Source organism: Arachis hypogaea, chromosome 6, assembly GCF_003086295.3.
Source record: "Arachis hypogaea cultivar Tifrunner chromosome 6, arahy.Tifrunner.gnm2.J5K5, whole genome shotgun sequence".
Taxonomy (NCBI): Eukaryota; Viridiplantae; Streptophyta; class Magnoliopsida; order Fabales; family Fabaceae; genus Arachis; species Arachis hypogaea.
In genome coordinates this window covers 110,836,017-110,856,015 of record NC_092041.1, presented here as the reverse complement: position 1 = coordinate 110,856,015, position 19,999 = coordinate 110,836,017, and the positions used below count along the sequence as shown (strand labels likewise).

Genomic DNA, 19,999 nt, shown 5'->3' with positions numbered 1-19,999 from the left:
TAATTTTTTCTTTTGTATAATTTAGACAAGAGTATAATTTTTCAAGAGTTTAAAATTGCTTTTCTTTTATATTTATTTATTTTAACGAATTTAAAGATTGAATTTTAATATAACAAATAATAAGATTTAAAGATTGAAGCATTGAAGATATAAAAAAATATTAATATTTTAGCTAAAGACTTAGCGTATTATTTTAAATTTTGTATTCATTTGATGCCCCCCACTTCATGAAATTAAATTTTTGGTTCCCCCACAGAGAACAAGAACCCTTACGCATGTATCGTTGACGGCAACTAAGTTTAAAACCTATCCAAGCCAAGTCAATTCAATAACTCCGAGTTGTAATGATGATTTCGGAGAAGACCATGACTATCACATTCGACAACAAATGTACGAAGTGTTTTATTTGTTTGAGATGGTGAAAGATCAAGCATCTTACTAGAAAAGTCCAGGTATTGCATAGAAAAATATGTGGTGATAGAAAACTAGACCAAAATAATTTTGTGCGGTTGACTCTTTATTCTTTTTTGGTCTGAAGAAGTTTTCAAGAAGTGGAAGAAAATACTAAGTAAAATCATCAATAATAGATGAATAGATATGTCTTTATGGTGTATTATTGATAAGGATTGTTACGAAATAGTTGTGCATTATTAGAATGATACATGTTATGGTGACTATTTGTAAGAGCAAGCTAAGGTAAGGAGAAGAATAGATTATTGCAACAATTAGAGCTAAACGTGAATAGAGTTGTAATAATAATGCACGAGTTGTATTGATATTCTGTAACAATGCATGAATTAAAATTCTTCTATTTATTTTTTATTTTATGAAATGTACCCGTATCAAGAAAAAATGATCACGTCTCATAGGATCTACAACAGTAATCTTGCCTGAGAAATAGCTCGGCCTTAATTTCTGGAAGTCAGCCGAGCTATATGCTGCAAGGTTGGACGTCTGTCCCTCAGGGTCCGAGCTTCTGGTGTTCCTTGTAGGTATGAGAGCACGAGCAATACAGAGCGGGTGGAGTGTACCTGCAAAGGCACTCCGATGCTTAAGTCAGTTCTAGTGTTCAGTTCAGAATGAATGAGAAAAAGATACTTTACCTTGCTTTTATAGATATTTAATCGTCCGTTATATTCTAGATGATTATTTGACCGTTCTTGATAATTGGTTTCGTAACCGACTTTATTCATACCGTTTGAGACGTCGGTTATGATATCATTAATTTTGCCGAGTTATAATTCATAAGGGCCGATCAATAACGGCAAAGACGAGTTATGATGATGGTCGGTTATGATTTGTATTAATGGTGACCATATCACAGCCCCCAAGCTTAGCCTGAGGAGGATTTTAATGAAGCAGGTTGAGCTTTACTTTTTGATGAGTTATAACTCGGCTTGTGTGGGTTAGTGGATGAGCCCCCAGATCAACTTACTTCATTAAAAGATGGTTCAGTGTTTTGAAATGTGGGTACGTGGGGAGTCGTGTCCGTTATTTCCTGATGAAAGAGAAGGAATAATGGTTGCATTTAATTTTTGCGGTTTCCCAATGTTTGGTTCACTGTTTGATGTGGCTTTGGGAGTGGGGGGTGATTATTTGGAACATTTTGTCCCTTTAATTCTTCGAATCTCTTCAGATTTTTCTGGGTGTTTTGTTGGCTGTTGGTTATATGCTTGCTTCTTTGGAGAATGAGTAAGAGAGGTATGAGTCTCCTTTTCTCTTTCTGATCCATTTCTGTGTTTTCTCCTGTGTTTTTCCTTCTTTCTTTTCTTCTGCTACTGCCTTTCGATCTAATGGGGTTTGAGAAAGAGAAAAAGGATAGGGTGGATTGGTCGTATGATTGGGTAGGGGAAGATGTTAAATCACGGGTGTCACTTTTTTCTGATGAAGCCGCGGTGAGGGAGGTGGATGTGAATAAAATAGTGAGGGTAGGTTCCGGAGTCAAGGTGGAGTTGTTACCGTGTAGTGTGGATGATAGGGTTTATCACCGAGAGTGGGAGTTTGGGTTCTTTTACATGCATAGCTGTGTGCTTGAAGAGTTGCGGGTTAGGCTTCCGTTTACGGAGTTTGAGTGTCAAGTTCTTAAGCAGCTCAACTGTGCTCCCTCACAGCTTCATCCAAATGGGTGGGCTTTCCTTCGATCTTTTGAGGTTTTGATGGAGTTTCTGGAGGAAGTGCCGTCTGTGGATTTGTTCTTTTCTTTATTTCAAGCTAAAGGCGTTTGGAAGGGAGGTTGGGTAAACTTCAATAGCACTCCGGGATTTGGGATTTTTAAACTGTACAAGTCTTCTTTTAAAGACTTCAAGGAGATGTATTTTAAAGTTAGGAGTTCAGAAGAGGAGTTTCCATTTTTTATTGATGAAAACCTTGCTGAGAAATTTCCCCTCTTCTGGTGCTCGGAGCCGCAAAATATACTCGGTCCGGAGGTTATATCGCCGAGGAATGAGTGTCTGATAGAGTTTTTGGTGGAGAATGTTGATCGAAAAAATTTGATGTCGATGTATGAGTTGCTGAAGTGGGAAGAGGATAAGGGTGCTGTTGTAGAGTATCTAGGTGAGTTTCTAGGGTTTATGTTAATGTCTGTGTTTCTTGCTGAAGAATTCTAACACGATATGTTTTCTTCAGGTGGGAAGTATCCTGGCGTGTCTGCTGCATCGTTGAGGATGCGGTTTAAAAATAAAAATTTGGAGAAAGAGGTGTCGTCATCTAATGCTGAGAAGGTTGTTGGTACTGGCGAGGTTTCGTAGCCTCGTCAAGGGCGGAGGAAAGTTATCGCGAAGAAGAGGAAGAAGTCCGAGCTTGTGGAATTATCAGATGATTCTAATGAGAAGGAGTTTGGGGTTCCTCTTGAAGAGTTACAGGCTTTTATGGGGAATCAAAAAAGGCTGCACGAGATTTCTGAGGAAAGTGAGGCGTTTTCGGTGTGGGGAAAGGAGTATCCTTACATGGTTGTTGTGGATGAGTATTGCCAATCGTCGGCTGATGTGACTCTTGCCAAGGAGGTCGGGGATATAGCTGTTGGGCAATATATGCAGGTAATAAGTTACTGATGTTTTCCTTATTTTTCCTTTGGTTTTGTTATGAGTTTATTTTGCCCTCTAGGTTGTTGGGCTGCGCCTTGCAAGTCTGGGTCGAAGTCAGGAATTGAAACATAAGGAAGTGGCTGCTGAGAAAGGTGAGGTATCTGTTTTGAAGGAGGAGTTGGTTAAATGTAAGAATCTTGCTGCTGAGCTTCAAGCTCGTTTGACTGAGATCGAGAAGTTGCTGAAGGAGACTAAGGAAAGTTATGCTAAGGATGTCGAGGATTTGAAGAAGAAGGAAAGCGATCTGGTGAACATGCAAAGTCGTTTGATTGAGGTGACTGCTCAGTTTAAGGATTTGGAGAAGAAAAAGGCGGATGAGATTTTGGACTCGTTTGTTGAAGGTTTTGAAAGGGCAAGGTTGCAGGTAGAGTTTTTGGTTCCGGATGCCGATTTATCTGGTATGGATCCTGGGAAAATAGTTCAAGATGGTCAGTTGATTGATGATGATGGGGATGCGGAAGATGCGGCCGATAATGTTTAGGTTGTTATGAAAAGACTTTTGTGAATTTGTTTTTTGTTCTTGTAATCTGACTGTTTTTTGTAAGCGGATAACAGTATGGCTCTTGTTTTTTGAGCCTTTTAAAATTGACTTGTTTGAAAATTTGATGCTTTTTGTAAAAAGCTGTTTGCATTGTTCGGATATATTTCCGAGTTTATTTGCGTTTTAGAGTTATTTGATAATTGGCGTTTGGAGCTTGGACGAGTATTGGCATATGTCCGAGCTGGATTGATAGTTTGATAAGATCGATTTGATATAATAGAAAGGATAGGACATTTGTTCATCTCTTGTATATTTGGAATTGTTTTGAACCTTTTACATACAAAGGTGCAGGTAGGCTAGCCTCGTTAAAACCTCTCCAAGCAAAACCCTTTGGGATAAAATCTTGGTAGTAGGAAAAAGAGTACAAGCCTGTCCCTGTCTTGTTAACTATAAAATTTCTTTAAGGAAGATACATTCCATGTATTAGGTAAGAGTTTACCATCTAGTGATTGTAATTTGTATGCTCCTTGGCCGAGTGCTTTGGAAACTCGGTATGGGCCATCCCAATTGGCTGCGAGCTTTCCATGTGTTGGTAGTTTCCGAGCATTTTCGGTTTTGCGGAGAACTAGATCTCCTGTGGCGAAGGTTCTGTTTCTCACCGCTTTGTTGTATTGTCGAGCTATAGCTTGCTGCGCTGCGCGTTGCCTCAATGTGGCTATGTCTCTTATTTCTTCGATGACATCGAGCTCGGATTTCCGAGCTTCGTCCTGATTGTCGATATAAGTTCGGATAGAGTTCTGGGAGATCTCCAGGGGTATCATGGCCTCTGAGCCATATACCAATCAGAATGGTGTCTCCTTTGTTGATGTTTGTGGGGTGGTGTTGTATCCCCAAAGTACTTCAGGTATTAATTCGGCCCAGAGTCCTTTAGCCTCGTCTAGTTTCTTCTTTAGTGCATGTAAGATGACTTTGTTTGCGGCTTCAGCTTGGCCGTTCGTCTGGGGATGTTCCACAGAGGCGAAGTGTTGTTTTATTTTTAGATTCTGCAAAAAAGCTTGAAATTTTTGATCGGCAAACTGGCGACCATTGTCAGTTGTAATATGCTGAGGTATGCCGAAACGGCAAATAATGTTCTTCCAAACAAATGTGATTGTTTGTTGTGATGTTATTTTTGCTAAAGGTTGGGCCTCCACCCATTTGGAGAAATAATCAATTCCGACAATAAGAAATTTTACCTGGCCCGGTGCCGTAGGGAACGGCCCGAGTATATCTAGACCCCATTGGTTGAATGGCCAACTGATGTCTGCGTGATGTAACTGTTCGGCAGGTATGTGTATCAGGGGTGCGTGTCTTTGGCAATTGTTGCATGTCCTGATTTTCTGTTTGCTGTCGTGGGTTAAAGTCGGCCAGAAAAACCCAGCCCGGAGGACCTTTGATGCTAAGCTCCGAGCTCCTGTGTGTGTCCCGCAGATTCCCTCATGTGCTTCGGCTAAAGCTGTTTCTGCTTCGGACTTGTTGAGACATTTGAGTAGTGGCCGAGTATAACCTCTTCGATACAGTTCTCCATTGAGGATTGTGAAGAAGGATGCTTGCCGTCGAAATTTTTTGCTGTTTTCGACCCCTTCTGGTACAACACCTGTTTCTAGATATTGTATGAAGTCCCTCCTCCAATCTGTTTCCTGTGAAACACTTAATACGTTTATCAGAGTAACAGTGGGTGATGTTATTGTGAACTATTGTAGTGTGGTTAGCGTGGACTGAGTACTGCCGAGCTTAGATAAGAGATCTGCTCTCTGGTTTTGTTCTCGAGGTATATGTTCTATTTCAAATTTGATAAATTTCTTTGAAAGTTTCTTTACTAATTGCAGGTACTTAGAGAGTAGAGGATCTTTTACCTGAAAGAGGTCATTTACCTGCTGTACGACTAACAAAGAGTCACAATATACCTTGATCGTCGATATTTGAAGGTCTAAGCAAAGTCTGAGTCCGGCGAGTAGTGCTTCATACTCGGATTGGTTGTTGCTTGCTTTGAAAGCTAAGTGTATTGAGTGTTCCAATATGAATCCGTCGTCGGCCTCAAGACGAATTCCTGCACCACATCCTTCTTGATTTGAGGAGCCGTCGACAAATAAAATCCATTGTTTTGCATGATCTTCTTCAGATGGTATGGTAAGTTCGGCAATGAAATCTGCCAGGAATTGTGACCTGATTGGTCCTCTGGATTGGTATCTGATGTCGAACTCAGACAATTCGACTGCCCATTTAATTAGTCGCCCTGCAACTTCTGGTTTGTATAGCACTTGTCTTAGTGGGTGATCTGTTCTGACATGGATAACGTGGCTTTGGAAATAAGGTCGGAGACGTCGCGCCGAGAATATGAGTGCCAGCGCGAGCTTTTCAATCCTTGGATAATTAAGTTCGGCATGCTGTAGAGTTTTGCTAACAAAGTACACTGGATGCTGAACTTTGTTTCTTTCTGTAACAAGGGCTGAGCTTATTGCCCAATCAGTAACCGATAAATATAGAAATAAATCCTCCCCTTGTAGGGGTTTTTGTAAAATCGGCGGTTGTGAGAGTGTTGTTTTTAATTTTAAAAAGGCCCTCTCACAATCGTCGTTCCACTCGAATTTACTTTTCTTTTTTATTGTTTGGAAAAAAGGAACAGAAGTTGAAGCTAAACAGGGAACAAATCTGGAAAGTGCAGCAAGGCGTCCTGTGAGGCGCTGAACTTCTTTTACTGTTTTGGGGCTGGCCATGTCTAGCACTGCTCGGCATTTGTCTGGGTTTGCCTCTATTCCCCTGCACGTCAGCATGAAGCCTAAGAACTTACCCCCTTGAACGGCGAAGGCACATTTCTCGGGGTTGAGGCGCATGTTGTATCTGCGGATTTGGCCGAATATTTCTGCTAGGTCTGTGATGTGGTTATCTCCGGTTTTTGTCTTGGCGACCATGTCGTCGACATAAACTTCGATATTCCTGCCGATTTGTTTGGCGAACACTTTATCCATAAGACGTTGGTAAGTTGCACCTGCATTCTTTAATCCAAATGGCATAACTTTATAACAATAATTGCCGAAATCAGTGATAAAAGCGGTTTTATCTTGGTCGGAGGGGTGCATGAGTATTTGATTATACCCTGAATACGCGTCCATAAAACTTAAAGTAGCGTAGCCCGATGCATTGTCCACTAAAGAGTCTATGGACGGTAGAGGGTAAGAATCCTTTGGGCATGCTTTGTTTAAATCAGTGAAATCGACGCACATGCGCCACTTACCGTTTTGTTTCCTTACCATTACCACATTGGCTAGCCAGGTAGTGAATCTGATCTCTTTGATGAATTCGGCGTTGATGAGCTTTTGTGTTTCCTCCAGTGATGCTTTCCTTTTTTCTTCGCCGAGTTTTCGTTTCCTCTGTTGGACTGGTCGGGCTGACGAGTTTATTGCTAGTTTATGACTGATGACTTGTGGGTCAATGCCGGGCATGTCAACAGGTTTCCAGGCAAAAAGCTCGGCGTTTTCTTGTAGGAAGGATGTTATGGTCTGTAACTCGGCCGTGTTGATTGATGTACCTACATATGTAAATTTCTTAGGGTTATTATTAAAATATACTTTTTGTAAGTCATCGGATGGTTTGGGGCGCTCGAGGAAATCAGCTCTTGGGTCGAGGTCGGCCAGTGTGCCTTCCTTCTGGTTGAGGTCGACATTGTTGACTTGTTGTGCTGAACGGTTTTGGAATTTCATACTGATGTTGTAACACTGTCGCGCCTCCTTATGGTCTCCATGGATTGTTGCGACCTGATTGCCCTGCACTGGAAACTTTACACAGAGATGAATTGTGGATACAATGGCGCCGAATTTATTCAAAAAAGGTCGGCCAAGAATAAGGTTATATGGGCTGAAACAATCGACTACTAAATATTGAATATCATTAGTTTTTGAAAAGGGTTGCTCACCCAGTGTGGTCTGTAACCACACTGATCTGAGTATTGGAACTCGTTCTCCTGAGAAGCCGACCAAGTCGCCTCCTGTGGACTGTAGCACGTTGTCGCTGAGCTTCATCTTTTGAAATGTGGAGTAAAACAGAACATCAGCACTGCTCCCGGGATCCAAGAGGACTTTTTTCACCAATAGGTCTCCTAGCTGGAGTGTGATTACCACTGGGTCATCCAAATTTTGTATGTTGGAGTTAAAGTCGGCGTGTGTGAAAGTGACTTCTGGTTGTTGTTTAGTGGTTGGTGCATCTTGTTTCGGTCCGTCTACCGAGCATATTGCTCTGAATGATCTTTTCCTTGCCGATCTTGAGTATCCTCCACTTGCGTATCCTCCTGAAATACAATTGATTATACCTCGTGGTCTTTCATATTGGTTTGAAGATGCCTTCTCTTTTCCTCGGTTTTGGTCAGGGAGATCGTTTGTTGTGGAACTAGTGCCACGCTTTTGCATGTGACCACCAATGTATTTGTCTAGGTGTCCTTGTCTTGCTAGTCGTTCTAAAAGATCTTTGGCGACCACACAATCATCGGTATTATGGCCATGTTTCTGATGGAAAGCGCAGTACTTTGACTTGTCCACGTTCTTTGCATCCTGGTATGTGCCAGCCTTTCTTGGTGGCTTGATTAGTTTGGAGTTCAAGATCTCCTTTATTATATCTTCCCTCTTAGTGTTGAACTGTGTGTAAGAATCAAAACGAGGTGTTAGTTTAAATTTTTTTTTAATGGATGAGTTCTTATCTTCTTCACGGAAGTGTGACTTGTCAGACTTCCGAGCTTGTCTGAGTTCCTCGATGTCGATTTGTCCTTTTGCTTTCTCCCGAAATTCTGCTAGAGTTTTCGGTTTTGCTACTGCAATCGTCTCCTGAAACTTCCCGGGTCGGAGGCCGCTTTTAATTGCGTGCAGATGGACTTCCGGGTGGAGATCTGGTATGCTGATTGCGACCTTGGTAAACCGAGTCATATAGTCTTTTAAGCTTTCGTTTGGTCCTTGCTTGATAGTGTTCAGGTAATCAGAATCGTGCAAGTATAATGCAGATCCGGCGAAATGCTCCTCAAATAACTTCGCCAACTGATGAAAGCGAGAAATGGAACCTGCAGGCAAAGCATACAACCAATCAAGTGCAAGACCGTCTAAATAATTTGGAAAACAACGACATAAAACTGTATCTGATGCACCATTGACGATCATTATTGATCGGAACTTCTTTAGGAACTTTCTCGGGTCTCCGAGTCCATCATAAGGCGTGAGGGTCAATGGCAGAGTGAACCTCTTTGGCAGTTCGAAGTTCATTACTTCTTCTGTGAAGGGGCCTACAGGGTCCTCGGACTCTTCTTTCTCGTCCTCGGGCTGCTGCTCTTTTCGTTGAGTGGTTTCTGAAACATGGGTCGGTTGGGACTGATGTTCCTCGTCTTCCGCTCGTTGGCGATGAGTATCGTTGTGTTCAATCCGAGCATGATTTATTTCAGCAATTTGGGCGGCCATTATTTGGTTTTCGTCAGCTATTCGCTGATTGGCTTGTTGTAGATCAGCTACCATTCGCATAAGTTCGGACAATGAGGGAGGTGGTGCGTCAGCCATGGGTGCAGGCGAAGGTGATGGGACCAAAAGAAAAAATACGATTTCCTCGGCCCCACGGTGGGCGCCAATTGATCTTGCTTGAGAAATAGCTCGGCCTTAATTTCTGGAAGTCAGCCGAGCTATATGCTGCAAGGTTGGACGTCTGTCCCTCAGGGTCCGAGCTTCTGGTGTTCCTTGTAGGTATGAGAGCACGAGCAATACAGAGGGGGTGGAGTGTACCTGCAAAGGCACTCCGATGCTTAAGTCAGTTCTAGTGTTCAGTTCAGAATGAATGAGAAAAAGATACTTTACCTTACTTTTATAGATATTTAATCGTCCGTTATATTCTAGATGATTATTTGACCGTTCTTGATAATTGATTTCGTAACCGACTTTATTCATACCGTTTGAGACGTCGGTTATGATATAATTAATTTTGCCGAGTTATAATTCATAAGGGCCGATCAATAACGGCAAAGACGAGTTATGATGATGGTCGGTTATGATTTGTATTAATGGTGACCATATCAAACAGTATTTAAGTTAGTACTAAAAAGTCATAAATCATTGACCTTTAATGTATGATTTGGGCAAAATGATTTGTTGGGATCTAATGACAATGCAAGCCGAGTCAACCAAGGCATGCTCTCGATCCAATATTAGCAATAAGAAATGATGTACGAAAGGAAGAGAAAATGTAGAGTTGTTTTTTAATTTTAACAGCCTAATTATTTTGCGGGATTTTTGTTTTTGATATTGGAGTGGTAATAGTATTTTTTTAAATGTGAATTATTAGAGTTTTATTTTTAAATGTGGAATTGTTTAATTAGAGAAGTATAAATCGAATCGTCCGATCTGTTAGAAGTATAGAAATCGGACGGTTCGATTTGTGAGAGGTACATGAATTGGTTGTGTTAAAAAAAATTTAAAAAATTTAAAGTATAGAATTCGGACCCTCTGATTTGTGTACCTCAAATTTTTTTAATTTTTTAAACACAAATCAGATCTTTCAGTTTATGTATCCCAAATTTTTTTAATTTTTTAAACACAAATCGAAATTCTCGATTTGTGTACCTTTCACAATTTTAAAAAACACTAAAAATTACAATATTAAAGTATATCACTCATCTCACTTTCATATCTAAATTTTATTGCTTATTTTGCGATGGGTTTAAAATTTAAAAACAAAAAATCAAGTGAACAAAAAAAAACACAAAAAATCAATAGAAGAATTTTAATTTTAAAAATAGAAGAATGGGATAAATTTTATATTTATTTTGAGAAGGCAATTAGTGCTCCTCTCTTGGAGAGGTCACCAAATCCTTAGCCTTCTTTCTACGCTGATCATTTGTAAGAAAACACTTCGGAAAGGGTTAAAATCATCCTTCACTTGCTGCAAAGTCAGTCAAAAATGTTTGAGGAAATAATTGTACGTACAAAGAAGAGTTTTCCGGACATGTCATAATTTTCCAATAAATAAGTATAAAACACATTCAGACTTATTAACACTGTCGGATGTGAAGTCGTCGCTCACGCTTGTTTACTTGACTTTGCTTAGCTTAAACAAATTCATAGCAATAATTGTTTATAAAAAATTGATTTAAATTTTTTAAATTATCTTATTTAATATTTATTAATTATTATTAAAATACTTATATAATTTTAGAAATAATAAATATATAATTATAAATGCTATAAGTATAAAATTATAAATATTATATTATATAAAATAATTTTAGATATTATATCTCTAATATTTTTTTTTTGTTTATGGTATTTTTTAAAAAAAAAAATTTGAATTCTCAATACTTATTTAAATATACGAGTGAGTTAATTATTTAACCAACTTAAATTAATTTGGGTCTCTAATATTACTGATTCATAGACTTGCTAATTGCTATATAATCCCCAACAGCCCGGGTTCGTATAGCATCCACTTAGCATCTTCACTAACGAGAAATATATACTTATACTTTTTTAGCATATCGATGGTTTTAAAAATATTATTTTTATATTAAAATTAATTATTAATAAATTTGTGTATAAATATATGTGTAATTTAATTTATTTTTAATGTATATTTATATTTTAATATATATTTTATACTAATAATTAATTTTAATATACACATAGTATAATCATTATTATTTAGTCTAAAAAAAGAACCAAATAATTCTTTTAGAAAATTTGTTACAGTTCTCTCGTTCTTAAAATAGCGTTAGTATTTTATGTATAATTAATTATTGCAATAAGAAATATTAGGTGTTCAATATTCTTTTATATTTATCTCTTGTATTTAAGTCAATGCTAACTAACTCTTTTTTCACTAAACATGTACTAATCTCTTAATATTTTCAATTTAATTATGTTTTAAATAAGATTTAAAAATATTTTAAAAGATTAAAAGAATTTTAATTAATTAGCAGTAAATTTGACATTTTCAGCCACGTATACTTTAACAAATATCTATGAGCATTTGATAAGAGTACCCTACAAAGAATTCTACAATAGATTTATAGATTTTTCAAACAAAAAAAACATATACCCATGGATTTTTTAGAGGATAAATGAAATAAATTTACAAAGAAATAATTTGACGTATAACTTCATGAAAAGCTGCAGTTTTACTTTGTTAGAGACATAAAACAAAGTAATAACCAAATCCGTTACGGAATATAATCTTTTACCCATATAAAAAGTATAAATTTAACATATTACATGAAAAAATCAGTTAAAATGAAAATATTTTCATAAAAGCAAAATATTAGATATAAATTTTAGGCTAGTCTTCTTTACACAAGTAAATGTAGTTAATGTATAAATATAAAATATTAGATATAACTTTCAGATTTGACTTCCGTACAAATCAAAATATATACGATAAAGACAATTAGACAAATATATAATATTTTTATAATGAGTGAGATTTAGACAACTAGACGTGTTTCTGGTATACCTTTTATTTATAATAAAACTATTAAAGTTATTTTAATATTTAAAAATAAAAATTTAAAATTCCATACCTTCATAGTTATATCTGTTGAGAAAATTCAACACAGGTTCAAACAAGAATCTAGGGGTGCACATGGTCCGACTCGACTCGAAAATTCAGTCTGGTCTCAAATATTTTAGCGGCTAATTTGGTATGATTTCATTGGGTTTAGGGTTGGGTAAGGGTCTCAAAAATAAACCCGGGCATTATTTCGGGTTAGGTCCGAGGCATAGCTCGAGTCATCCGAACTCGGCTCAATAGCCTGGTCATCATACACAATTAATATTTTGTGTTATTAGTGATGGATCATGGCTATTCTTACGTGGAATTTAATTATTGTAAACCTTAATATTTTATATTAGTAGTCATTATAAGACTACTAAAAAGAATATTATATGTTTAGAATCCATAAGACTTTAGACTAATGCATAATATTGTGTTATTTGTATTGATTTAAATATTTAGTGTTATTAGACAATATTAGTATTGATTGTGGTTATGCTTTAGTATTGATTGTGGTTATGCTTTAATTTTGAAGAAGGGTTGGTTCTTGTTATATTTTTCTAAATAAATTTTACCATGTCAAATAATGGTTGGAATCTTGGAAATTTGGATATTTTTACATGCTAGCTTACAAGAAGGTATCAATGTAATGTAATGTTAACAGCCCGGTTTTCACTCGGTATAATTGTGGCCCGAAAGTGTATTGGTTTCATCGGATCTAGGGTCGGGTTCGGGTCTAATAAATAGACCCGGTGTATATTTCGGGCCGGGTCTGGGTTACATTAAACCCGTCTTCACCCGACCCATGTGCACCCCTACAAGAAGCTGTCTAACAGCAGAAGCACCAAAAATAATTTTCGCACAACATGTGCAATTAAATAGGCAATACCAAAGATACTCCAAGTAGCAAATATAATGGCAGAAATTAAATAATCAAACACCAGAATTTTAACGTGAAAAAACTCCCAAAAGAGGGACAAAAATTCCACGAAACCTAGTCTAGTAAAATCTTCCACTATTAGAATAATGGGTACACAATCAGTCTTCCTAGTAGCACTAGGGTATCTGATGAGCGGATAATTTATACGCTTTTTGGCACTGTTTTTAGGTAGTTTCTAGTATGTTTTAGTTACTTTTTATTATATTTTTATTAGTTTTTAAATAAAAATCACATTTCTGGACTTTACTATGAGTTTGTGTGTTTTTCTGTGATTTCAGGTATTTTCTGGCTGAAATTGAGGGACCTGAGCAAAAATCTGATTCAGAGGCTGAAAAAGGACTGCAGATGCTGTTGGATTCTGACCCTCCTGCACTCGAAAAGAATTTTCTCGAGATACAGAAGTCCAATTGGCGCGCTCTCAATTGCGTTGGAAAGTAGACATCTTGGGCTTTCCAGAAATATATAATAGTCCATACTTTGCCCGAGATTTGATGGCCCAAATTGGCGTCAAAACGCCGGTCAGAGACCCTTTTCTGGCGTTAAACGCCAGAACTGGCACAAACGCTGGAGTTAAACGCCCAAACTGGCACCAGAACTGGCGTTTAACTCCAAGAGAAGCCTATACACGTGAAAGCTTCAATGCTCAGCCCAAGCACACACCAAGTGGGTCCGGAAGTGGATTTCTACATCATTTACTCATTTCTGTAAACCCTAGGCTACTAGTTCATTATAAATAGGACCTTTTACTATTGTATTTTCGTCTTAGTTATTCTAGTTCCTCCTCTGGGGCCGAAGCCAATGAACACCATTATCACTTATGGATTTTCAACGGTGGAGTTTCTACACACCATAGATTAAGGTGTGGAGCTCTGCTGTTCCTCATGAATCAATGTAAAGTACTACTGTTTTTCTATTCAATTCAAGCTTATTCTTGTTCTAAGATATTCATTCGCACCCAAGAACATGATGAATGTGATGATCAAGTGACACTCATCACCATTCTCACCTATGAACGCGTGCTTGACAACCACCTCCGTTCTACATGAAAACAAGCTTGAATGCATATCTCTTGGATATCTAATACAGGGGACCGAGTCCGAGATATTAGAGTCTTCGTGGTATAAGCTAGAATCAATTGGCAGCATTCTTGAGATCTGGAACGTCTAAACCTTGTCTGTGGTATTCTGAGTAGGATTTGGGATGGGATGACTGTGACGAGCTTCAAACTCACGAGTGTTGGGCATAGTGACAGACGCAAAAGGATCAATGGATCCTATTCCGACATGAGTGAGAATCGACAGATGATTAGCCGTGCGGTGACAGCACATTTTGGACCATTTTCACTGAGAGGACGGACGGTAGCCATTGACAACGGTGATCCCTCAACATACAGCTTGCCATGGAAAGGAGTATGAATGATTGGATGAAGGCAATAGGAAAGCAGAGGTTCAGAAAGAACAAAGCATCTCCATACGCTTATCTGAAATTCCTACCAATGAATTGCATAAGTATCTCTATCCTATTTTATGTTTTGTTTATCTTTTAATTATCAATTCTCCATAACCAATTGAATCCGCCTGACTGAGATTTACAAGATGACCATAGCTTGCTTCAAGCCAACAATCTCCGTGGGATCGACCCTTACTCACGTAAGGTATTACTTGGACGACCCAGTGCACTTGCTGGTCAGCTGCACGGAGTTGTGTGAAAAGTGTGCGATCATGATTTCGTGTACCAGTATCTCAACAATCAACAAAATACATTACCAAACTGATGGAATCAACATAAACCCTCCACAAAGTGGGTATCTCAAATCAGGTAAAAGAGAAGGCAATACAACTAGAAAGTTATATCCTAATATTCATCTCTACACCAGGAATAACATACTAAAATTTCATAAGAAATGGAGCAAGTTTACCAATTCAATCGGATAAAAAAGACTTGCTCTTTTCCCCTAAATTCTTCTTCTCCCTTCGTCGCCGATGCTCTTTGTTTTTTTTTTCCTTTTCCTTTCAAAAGTGAGAGTCTCTAACTCTCTCTCCCTTTCACCATGGCTTTTGATGCTTTCTTCATTTATTTTTTTTGTTTTGTTTTTAATATGTGTGGGCCCCACTTAGTTGGGGACCCACCAACAAATCTCCCCCTCACCAACTCAAGTGGGGATAGACTACTCCACCAAGCCCGCCTTCTCTTTGCAGGAATCAAACTTCAGTGCAGGTAAACTCTTAGTCATCATATCTGAACCATTATCATCAGTATGGATCTTCTCAAGTGCATATGACTTCATCTCAAGCGCTTGACGTATCCAATGATACCTCACCTCTATGTGCTTCGATCTGGAATGAAACGTCGAATTCTTGCTGAGATGGATAGCACTCTAACTGTCACAAAATAATACAAACTTCTCTTGATTGATGCCTAACTCTTGTAGAAACTTCTTCATCCACAAGAGTTCCTTAGAAGCTTCAATAACAGCAATGTATTCTACCTCTGTAGTAGACAAAGTAACACATTTCTGAAGTCGAGATTTCCACGACATAGCTTCCGCTGCAAAAGTCATCAGATAACCAGAAGTAGACTTCCTTGAATCAAGATCCCCAGCCGTATTTGTATCTGTGTAACCATCCAACACAGGTTGGCCACTCCTAAAACATAAACAAACTCTAGAAGTACCATTAACGTATCTGAGAATCCACTTCACCGCTTGCCAGTGTTCTTTGCCAGGATTAGAGAGAAACCGACTAATAACTCCAACGGCATGAGCAATATCCGGCCTGGTGCAAACCATAACATACATCAAACTGCCAACTACAGATGCATATGGAATCTTCTTCATTTCTGCTTTCTCTTTCTTACTTGTAGGATATTGCTGCGAATTCAGCTTGAAATGACTAGCAAGTGGAGTACTAACAAGTTTGGAATTACTCTTGCTAAACCTCTCTAAAACCTTCTCAATGTACTTCTGCTGCGACGACCACAGTTTTTCATTCTTCTTGTCACGAGTGATACTCATGCCAAGGATTTTCTTTGCAGGACCCAAATCCTTCATAGCAAAGAATCTATTCAAGTCTTTCTTAAGACTTTCAATCTTCTTAGTGTCATGACCAACAATTAACATGTCATCAACATAAAGCAAGAGAATTATAAAATCACCATTAGAGAATTTCTTAACATACACACAATGATTAGAAGAAGTCTTACTATACCCATGACCTTCCATGAAGGAATCAAACTTCGTGTACCACTGCCTTGGTACTTGCTTCAACCCATATAAGCTCTTCTTCAACTTGCATACAAAGTGCTCCTTTCCTTTAACTTCGAAACCCTCTGGTTGCTCTATATAAATTTCTTTATCTATGTCATCGTGAAGGAATGCACTCTTCACATTAAGCTGCTCAACCTCTAAATTCAAGCTAGCCGCCAATCCAAGCACAACTCGAATAGAGGACATCTTCACAACTGGAGAGAAAATCTCCTCAAAATCAACACCTTTCTTTTGCTCAAAGCCTTTCACAACCAATCGAGCTTTGTACCTTGGCCGTGAGACATTTTCATCCGTTTCAATTTGAATACCCATTTATTCTTGAATGCTCTCTTACCCTTAGGTAGCATCACCAATTCAAACGTATGATTCTCATGTAAGGAATTTATTTCTTCTTGTATGGCCTTCAACCAATCTTCCTTATGCTCATCAGACATAGCTTCTTGGTAGCTCTCTGGCTCCCCAGTCTCAGTGTTCATCACATACTCATGAGGAGAGTATTTCTGAGAAGGATGACGCTCTCTAGTAGATCTTCTCAATTCAGGCTCAACTGGTGGTTCAGGTAGAACTTCAACATCTGGCACCTCAGGTTGAGGTGTAGGTTCATCATGCAAATCATCATCATCATTATCAACTTGTACATCTCCCCCATCAATAGGAGGTCTAGTGGAGGGACCAGGTTCATCAACAGCAGAACGTCTAACAGTTATTATTGGCTTATCTGTCTTCTCCAAGTCTTCAATAGTTTGGTCTTCAAGAAAAATCGCATCTCGTCTTCTAAAAATGCTCAAGTGCTTCGGCATTGATTTACCTTCAATATACTTCATATTGACAAGGTTCCTAATCAAGAATGCTTTATTTTGCACATTCTTCCTCTCATATAACTCTTTCAATTTCTTTTACATCTTCTCGGCATTCATTTCGGTGTCAACATATGGATACACACTAAGATCAAGCCATTGCCTAATCAAAGCAACTGCCTTCCGATTCAACTTCTTCCATTCAGCATCGGATTTGGTACCTTTGGACTTATCCCCGTCCACAGGATCATACAAGTCCTTGCTATACAACATGTCTTCCATGAGGGTCTTCCAAATTGAATAATTTTGGAAATTCAATTTAACCATATTCGTTCCATGAGTATTTTCCTCCTTTTAATCAGCACAGAAATAAACAACCAGAGCTCTAGATACCACTTTGTTATATCTTCACTCACTTAGAATCGCAACAAAAGTGGCAGAAACTTTATTATATCTTCACTTAGTTGCTTCCATTTCAATTGTCTACAACAATTTTAAAAGTGCTAACATTCTCTTAGACGAAGATTACACTGCCAAAATCTCTAATTTTAGAGTTTTAAGATTTTTTTCCAGTGGATCATCAGGTTGCATTAGTTACAATGGTGTAAGGATCAAAACTATTGGTTACTTGAATTCAGAGTACATGCAGATTAGTCAACTAACTGAAAAAAGTGATATGCATATAGCTTTGGTGTTGTGCTGACAGAACTTTTTATTAAAATAAAAGTTTTTTTTTTCATTTGTGAAGTCAGAAGAGAAAGTAATTCTTGCTATCTACTTTCTATCTTACCTGAAAGATGAGTGCTTGTTTGAAACTCTTCAAGTTAGAATCTTAGCTTGAATGAAAAAAACAAGCAGAAAATTATGGAAGTTACTGATTAATATTACAGCAAGGTGTTTGAGACCTAGAGGGGAAAAAAGACCAAACATAAAGGAAGTGACAATTTTTATTAGATGAGAGAAATTTTCTAAAAAACTGTGTGTATCACTATTACATTTATAAGCTATGAAAGAGAAATTCTTATTTATTCCATACACGAAATATTTTCCTTTTTTATTTATTGTCACCTTTTTTTCTAACTTTTTAAATTTAAATTTAATAGATAAGACCATTCTAATTTTTTTGAAGTATATAAGATATAAAATTATATTTGATAAATGAAATATGAGTATAGATATTATATCAAAAAATATTAAATTAGTGTATTTTATATTTTTTTGATAAGGATATAGAAACACTAACAAAAGTTCTAATTTTTTTAGTTTTACTATTTCTATCATATAATTATATTTTTTTTATCATTATATATTTTTTTAAATTTCTTGTATGAAAAAATAGAGTAAATTAAACTTTTATAATTTATTATTTCTTATATTTAATTGATCACCAAATAAAATATAAAATGCTAATTTTTATATTGTTGTCCTTTGTATATTATGCTCAGTATTATATCTTATTCTATATTTAAAATCAAATATAATCTAAAATCCATGAAAATATTTTTTATAGAAGAATAAATCTTCTCAATTATTTATTTATTTATTTTGTCAAGTATAATTTTTTATTATTTAATATTTTTGTATATATATATATATATATATTTTTTGTATATAAAATATATGATAAAAAAAATTACATCTTATCATAATAATTGAGAAAAAAGTTTGAGAAGATCCCCGTGTCATATTCACAAACATAGCTTCAAAAATGAGAAGCTTTCTAACGCGAAGAATATAATTTCGACCAAAAAGAATGAATATTCAACCCCTACACTTCCCCTCTAATTTTCTACCACCGTACTACATATTTTTCTATGCATATATATACCTGAAAGAACCTGGTCATTCTGAATTTCTGATCTCGCAAAGAAGCTTCATCTTTCACCATTAAACATGTCCATATATATTACAATTGCCCATGCTACAAGTTACGAAGGGAGTTATTGACTTGACTTGACTTGGGATCGAAAGCTTTCAAATTATATGGTTGTCATCATTACATGTATAGGCGGTATAGCAGTCCGCATCACAACCGTATTGATGTATATGAAATCGTTTTGGGAAAAAAAATGATATATGAATTTTAAAAATAATCATCAAATCAATGAACTATGAATTTATGTCCCAACATTATACGAATAATTAATTTTTATTATTGACTTTTTGAATACACATGGGATGATTATTGCTTTGAAAATTAATGGTAAGAAACATTGTCAAAATTATTAGTTATTCCATTGGCCAGCGACAAACCCTTAAATAGAGCTCTGATCCGCGACGAATTAGTTCTTGACCTATCGGGTTGGGAGATACCGTAAACAATCAATCAAAAAAATTATTAGTTATTTAAACATTTTCCCTTAACTCTACGTTAATCTTCATTAAAATGTCTCCACATACATATACGTATAGAGTGTGAATTATTTATTGGACAGTTGTCACAAGTAAAGGACAAAACTAGGTGATTGCTACGATACGATGATAAATTCATACGTATCGATACGTTTAAAATATGGACAAATAACAATAAGACATGTGGAATTTATTTTTCACGTCAGTATTTAATTTTTTCTTTTTTAAATATATAGTATATCACCACTTTTACTAAAACACCCTTTTAATTAAATAAAAATAAAAAATATTTATTTAATTAATTTTATAAAAAGACTTAAACATCCTTTCTTTATTTGATTAGACAAAAATACTCTTTTAAATTAATCAAATTTTAGAATTCAATTAATCCTAATTTTATAATTTCAAATAATTGAAACAACAAAACAAAAACATATTAAAAAAATAAAAAATTAAAATTGTTCTTCTTCTGTATTAAATATATTAAAAAACAAAAAACTAAAATTGTTCTTCATCTGGGTTCAAAAACCCTCTCGT

The 19,999-nt window shown here is 36.7% G+C and overlaps 1 protein-coding gene across 1 annotated transcript; it reads right to left on the bottom strand.

Annotated features, from left to right (window-relative positions):
- Positions 1–4,406: 4,406 nt before the first annotated feature.
- On the bottom strand, positions 4,407–9,134 carry LOC140173767 (uncharacterized). Its single transcript, XM_072198344.1, has 3 exons — positions 6,855–9,134; positions 5,511–6,599; positions 4,407–5,243 (listed from the first exon to the last, which is right to left on the bottom strand). Exons 1-3 carry the CDS (start codon positions 9,132–9,134, stop codon positions 4,407–4,409), a joined length of 4,206 nt encoding a protein of 1,401 aa, XP_072054445.1.
- Positions 9,135–19,999: the final 10,865 nt, after the last annotated feature.

Excerpts from the sequence above, each read along its gene's own strand:
- LOC140173767 (XM_072198344.1), bottom strand. The coding sequence starts at position 9,134 with ATGGCTGACGCACCACCTCCCTCATTGTCCGAACTTATGCGAATGGTA. Across the intron at positions 6,600-6,854 it reads GGCTAGCCAATGTGGTAATG|AATGCAGGTGCAACTTACCA; the intron begins GTAAGGAAACAA and ends TTTGGATTAAAG. Across the intron at positions 5,244-5,510 it reads TTCAAATATCGACGATCAAG|GAAACAGATTGGAGGAGGGA; the intron begins GTATATTGTGAC and ends AGTGTTTCACAG.